Consider the following 5,440-nt stretch of genomic DNA (forward strand, 5'->3'; position numbering starts at 1 on the left):
TTGCATATTCCTTTTGGAGAGGTGTTCCATGATGGGTCTTTCATGTCTCTCATCTTGCTTTGTTACAGGTAATCAAGGTTGACCACGATGCCCATGGTGTAGACACTCCTGAAGACGTTGAAAAAATAGAAGCACTTATGCGAGAGAGGAGCATTTCATAGAAGAGAAGGCGTATGTGAAGAAAGACATGTGATGCGTACATCAGAAAAAGGCCTTGTTTGGTGCATTCTCCAAAGTGGGTTGACATCATTTTTGATTTAGTTGTCAGCTATCCTCGGTACTCTGTGATTTATTCTCTGCTCATGTTGTTTATTTAGTTTTTAGAGTGTGGCCACATTTATCATGACTTAATCAATAAAGAACACAGAACCATTGGTGACGTCCCTGTTGGATCATGTGCAATGCTGGTGTTCAGAGTTCATGAAGGAAATGGTGTTAATGGGGATGTTGATATGGTTATCGATATAAGCAACCTGACCAAATTCCCTGCCTTCCATCTAGCATGTAGCTTCAAGTTCATGAGCAGGATAATTGCTTCCGCAAACTTTGAGAGCTTCCAGGCTAGCTTTACGACACATCTATAAGCCGAGCTACTTGCAATTATCTTTGTGATATCAATAATGAGACAGAAAACATCTAATTCTTGAGTTGTTTCCCTCTGCCACTGAAGTTCAATGATGGCTTCATTTGGTTAAGCAGTTGCTTCAATTAGCGTGAAAGGCCGAATTGCAAGGAGAATGGTTGGAACATGGTCTATTCTTTGACATGCAACTTACTGCTTTGCTGGTGTTTATATATATAAATGTACATGCTTTTGAAGTTTTCATTTTCCAAGAGTCCTATTTGATATAGCAAATCATATGGATATCATAATATTATGATTAATCCAATAACATAGCCAAGTTCTGAGTTTCGTGCAGCCTACACACCCTGCCATGCATGCAAGGTTCAGTACAGTTCGTAATCGGTATGCAACAAAGACATATAAACCCTGCATCAAACCAGGTAAGACGGACACGATTATGCATGGGGATTTGGCTGAGCAACCTCAAGGCATTACATCCGTGCTGACATGAGAGATGTGTAATATCGGCAATTAGAAGAATTATTTGTCAGTTGCTATCAGGAAACGTGATGTCGATATTTGAAAATAGTCCATGCGCAAAAGCTTGATGTACTACTTTATTCTAATAAGACTTGTGCCTGAGTGGAAGCTAGCCTGGAAGGGAACTTTCACGACTATGAGCACCTGAGAATCTTTAGTCATGGCATCTCCAATAACTACCATCCAAAAAGACTATGCAACAGTAGCTGCCAAGGAATCTGAATATCCTGAATTTAATTAGCCAGCATTTCGCAGCAGGGATAGGATATGTTTCGAGCTACATGCATTAATATACAAGCTGAGAAATCTTTAAAATGTCCATTTAGAACTCTAGGCCAGGAAGCATGGTTAAAGAAAAATACTTATTTATTTCATTGTCGACAGACTTCGATCATGACACAGGAGAGCTAACTCCTCGCACCATAGCCACGAAACAAGCTAGAGCAACCTTAGTTAAATGCACGATATTCAAAGATAACACAGTAACCCACACTCTCTCTCACACACATGCATGCAGATAGATATCTTTACTTAAAACACGAGGGTACGCATTCACGTACAGGTAGAGTAACGATGGTGTTTAATGATGGTGCTGAGGGTCTGGTCCTCCTGGGACTGCTATTTTCTCGTTACCCTTCAAACACCTACCCATGTGTTCATGCCCCCAAAGCTTGACGATTTGGCCATGGCTGCTTTCACTGTTATTACCATTGCAATGATCATAGAGCAACCGGGCTTCAGGTATGGCTACAAGCTCAATGCTAATAACTAAGAGCAGCATCACTGAAATGCGGATTGCCATTGCTAAGCCCCACGAATAACCAGCTCTATTGGCACTTGTCGATAGGCCAAATTCCTCAACCTTTATATAGAGAGCCAAGAAGTACTGGTAGTGGATCTGAGAAAGCTCAGGTGGTTTGTGAAATATAAATATTTTTTTCCAACCATCTTTCTCATGTCAACTGGTCCAGCACAGCATACCGTTAGCAACGTCACCAAGCCAATAGCTTTCTTTGTGCGCCTTCCATATATATTTTTCAATATCCTTGAGATCTGTCGGACTATTTTTATGTTAAAGATCAACTAATCTATTATCACTCAATGACTTTTCATTGATGATTTGAAGCTCCATCTGGCTTGGATTAAATTTACTAGATCCCCGAGGATCCGTATGGGCATTTGGTTAGGGTATACCAAATTATGGGGTAATCCAATGATTCATGCAACGAAAAATAATTTTTACTATATTCGGTTGGTAAAAAAATTATTCTGAAAAATAATATTGAAAAGAAATTATTATGTTTGTTTGGAGGTAATCCTACACAAGAATATGATAAAATTTATAAATATACCCGTCAACATAAAATAATTTTTTAATATCAAAATAAAATTTTTATCTCTAATTAGTTCTTATATAATGACTATAATTACATAGTCCTTTACATAATGTCATCTTCATCTTAATTTTTTTGCAAAATTTTTTTATTGAATGAATTTGAAAAAAATATCAGAATAAATCTAATGATTATATACGAAGCTTTATTGTGGGTATTTTTATCCAATATAGATTACCACTATTCAAAAATTTATCAAATATCAATCCTCCTACATTATTTATTTTATCTTCTCTCTTCAAAAAATAAGTGTGGAATCCATCAATTTTTTTACCATCTCTCTCTTCTATTTTTCATACCAAACATAGTAATTTGACATGTAATTCATTTTTCTATGCCAGATTACTACTAACCAAATGGATCCTTAGATTTTCTTTTGCAGCATTAATTATGCCGGATCCAATGGCTGTGAAACAATGGGACTCCATGCATTAGTATAGATAGAGTCGTCAAAAACCCAGATTGCTCACCCTAACTGTATGGCCAAGTTCATTGCCATTGCGGCTATATATCTATCTCTTGCCGTCAATTTAAGGTAAGAACAACTATCATTCAATATCATTCCAATTATTTGAATCTTTACATAGTTCTAAGTACCGATCGATCATTCCCTTGCTTCTTTTCCTCATCAAGTTTTCTTAATTAATTCCAATACCGAAAAATTTTCCTCGATCTTTTTCTCTCCACTGGTACTTAAAGTACTAGAAATCAGTTGAAGTTACTAATGGAAGCCACCACAAGCGTCCACGCATATGACCTTTAATCCATTGGGCCCTCCGTTCATTTCTGGCTGTGAAGTTCATAGGATTCAGCTACAAGAACAAACAAATTTTACAACGATAATTATATGATACCTCCAAAAGAATTTATTCCACACTATGTTAAACTTTCATTTCTTTCCTCGCATCTCATCTTCTTGAATATTTGATAAGAACAGCCGTAGATTTTTCTACATAGGAAGAACAAATTCTTTTGACATAAATGAAGAGCAAATTTTAAACTTTCTAATACCTTTTTGTTCTGTCCTTTTGTTTGATCGCAATAAAAGTAACGTAGTGATCTCCGAGTAAGCAACGACAGAAGATAAGATAATGATTAATTAAGATAAATGAAGACAGCATATAGTGGCAAAAGAAGCTGTACCATTATGATTATGTGCTATGATTAAGATAAGGATGAAGGCTTTTTCCTCTGCAGTGGTTGATGGTACGTCCTCTATAGACCGTTGTTGGGAACGTCGAGTCACTTTATTTTGTTTGGGCATGTCGCTGAGACCCACATGCAATCATACTGCACGATTCACAAACCTAAGATCTGCCCTTTTTTGTGTCCTTTCGGTGGAAACGTTTCGCCACACCCACATTTGAGTGAACGCTAGGCACATGCAAAACGCCAATTTGACCTGTTTCATTTGTTTTTCTTTGGTCTGAGCCAAGAAAGAGCCGACTTTGATTGTTGATGGATTAAAATAAGGAAACCGTTAGTAAGCCATAAAGGAGTTTGTTTCTAAGAGAGTAAAAAAATTAGCAAAAGTAGTTCATTTTTATACACCATCAGACGAAAATATAATTATAGTATGGTATAATTCATTTAACCAAATAGGCGAGTAGAAGTACTGTTAAATCTAAAGAACATTATTTTAGGAATTGGCATACAAATTTTAGGAATTAAAGGATTCATATATAAATAATATTTTAGGGGTTAATATATAAATAAAAACAATATTTTAGGGGTTAATATATAAATAAAAACAAGTAGGTGGAGACGTTACGATGGAAATGGCCTTCAAGGTTTGAAGCACCTTGATGTTCATAGTCCACAACGGGATTGGATAATAGAAATAGGACATGTCAACGCCACTTTGAGCCACAATGAAATCCAACGTGAAGCTTGGTCGGGCACAAAGCTCGACCGTCTATGGCTTGAATGGATATTAATATACAAGCACAACCTGCTATCAATATTGGCCCTCCTCAATCATCCATCATATGTATCACCGTCAAATAAAGCTGGAGATTTTTAAGATCTCTGATGACCTTTTTCCATTATGCTTCATTTCTAGTTTAACGGCAAGAGTATCTTCATTTCTATGAACTTTTTAAATTATTATTTTGTTTTAATTTAATAAGCGGAGGCATAAGACTTATATTATACAATCTGATGAAAGGTCTATGACAACCGACTCCATCTTTCTTCGATAATGCTGTACCCACTCATTGGTAGTATTTGAGTAGGTATCTTTGTTAGCCAATCCACCATGGCATTCCCTTCTCTGAGAATAGGGGTACGTTGAGCCAAGCTTGATTAGGCATGGGCTTGATCCAGCTTGTTTTGAAAATAATTTGGAGCTTAACTCCTAAGATCAAGCTTGATTTTTGAGCCAAAGATGAGCCTAGTTGATCCGCTTGATATTCCTAAATCAAGCTGAAATTATTTCAAGCTGGAATTATAGCTCGATTCAAGCTTGATTTAAGCATGAATTAACATTTAATTGATTCAAAGAATAAACTAAGTACACTAATTAAAAACCTCAATCTAACTTACATTATCTACATGATATAAACATATTCGATCCATATTTATTCGAGCTTGATCAAGCTGGGTCAACATTTGATTCAAGCTTGCTTCGAGCTTTTCTCAAACTGAGAGCTTGAATTGCTCGATTTGTTTGCAGCCCTATCTGCGAATATGTGAAATCTTGAAGTCATCCAGCAGGTCTGTCACATTAGGATCATGGTTTCTTTCAGCAATAATGTGTGCCTCCATTTTGATTCATACTCAGAGCTTATAGATATTATGGAAACTGTCTAAGCCTAATCATAAACATTGCCTACATACAGACAGTGCCAAAAAAACTGCTGGAAATTAGTTCTAGAGCTTAGGTGCAAGTATTCTTGAACCGCTTGCAGGAGCAGGGGAAATGAAAATCTGGTAATTTCTG

General features: G+C 36.5%; 1 protein-coding gene across 2 annotated transcripts in view; it reads left to right on the forward strand.

Moving 5' to 3' along the window:
• Nucleotides 1-379, forward strand: part of LOC105043687 (3-deoxy-manno-octulosonate cytidylyltransferase, mitochondrial) — an 11,836-nt gene extending 11,457 nt beyond the window's left edge. For both annotated transcript variants that reach the window (XM_010921350.4, XM_010921357.4), the window contains exon 8: nt 69-379. In XM_010921350.4, the coding sequence (XP_010919652.1) occupies nt 69-161 (93 nt within the window). In that variant the 3' untranslated portion in view covers nt 162-379. The remainder of the gene's footprint in view (nt 1-68) is intronic.
• Nucleotides 380-5,440: the final 5,061 nt, after the last annotated feature.

Source organism: Elaeis guineensis, chromosome 2 (genome assembly GCF_000442705.2).
Source record: "Elaeis guineensis isolate ETL-2024a chromosome 2, EG11, whole genome shotgun sequence".
NCBI lineage: Eukaryota > Viridiplantae > Streptophyta > Magnoliopsida > Arecales > Arecaceae > Elaeis > Elaeis guineensis.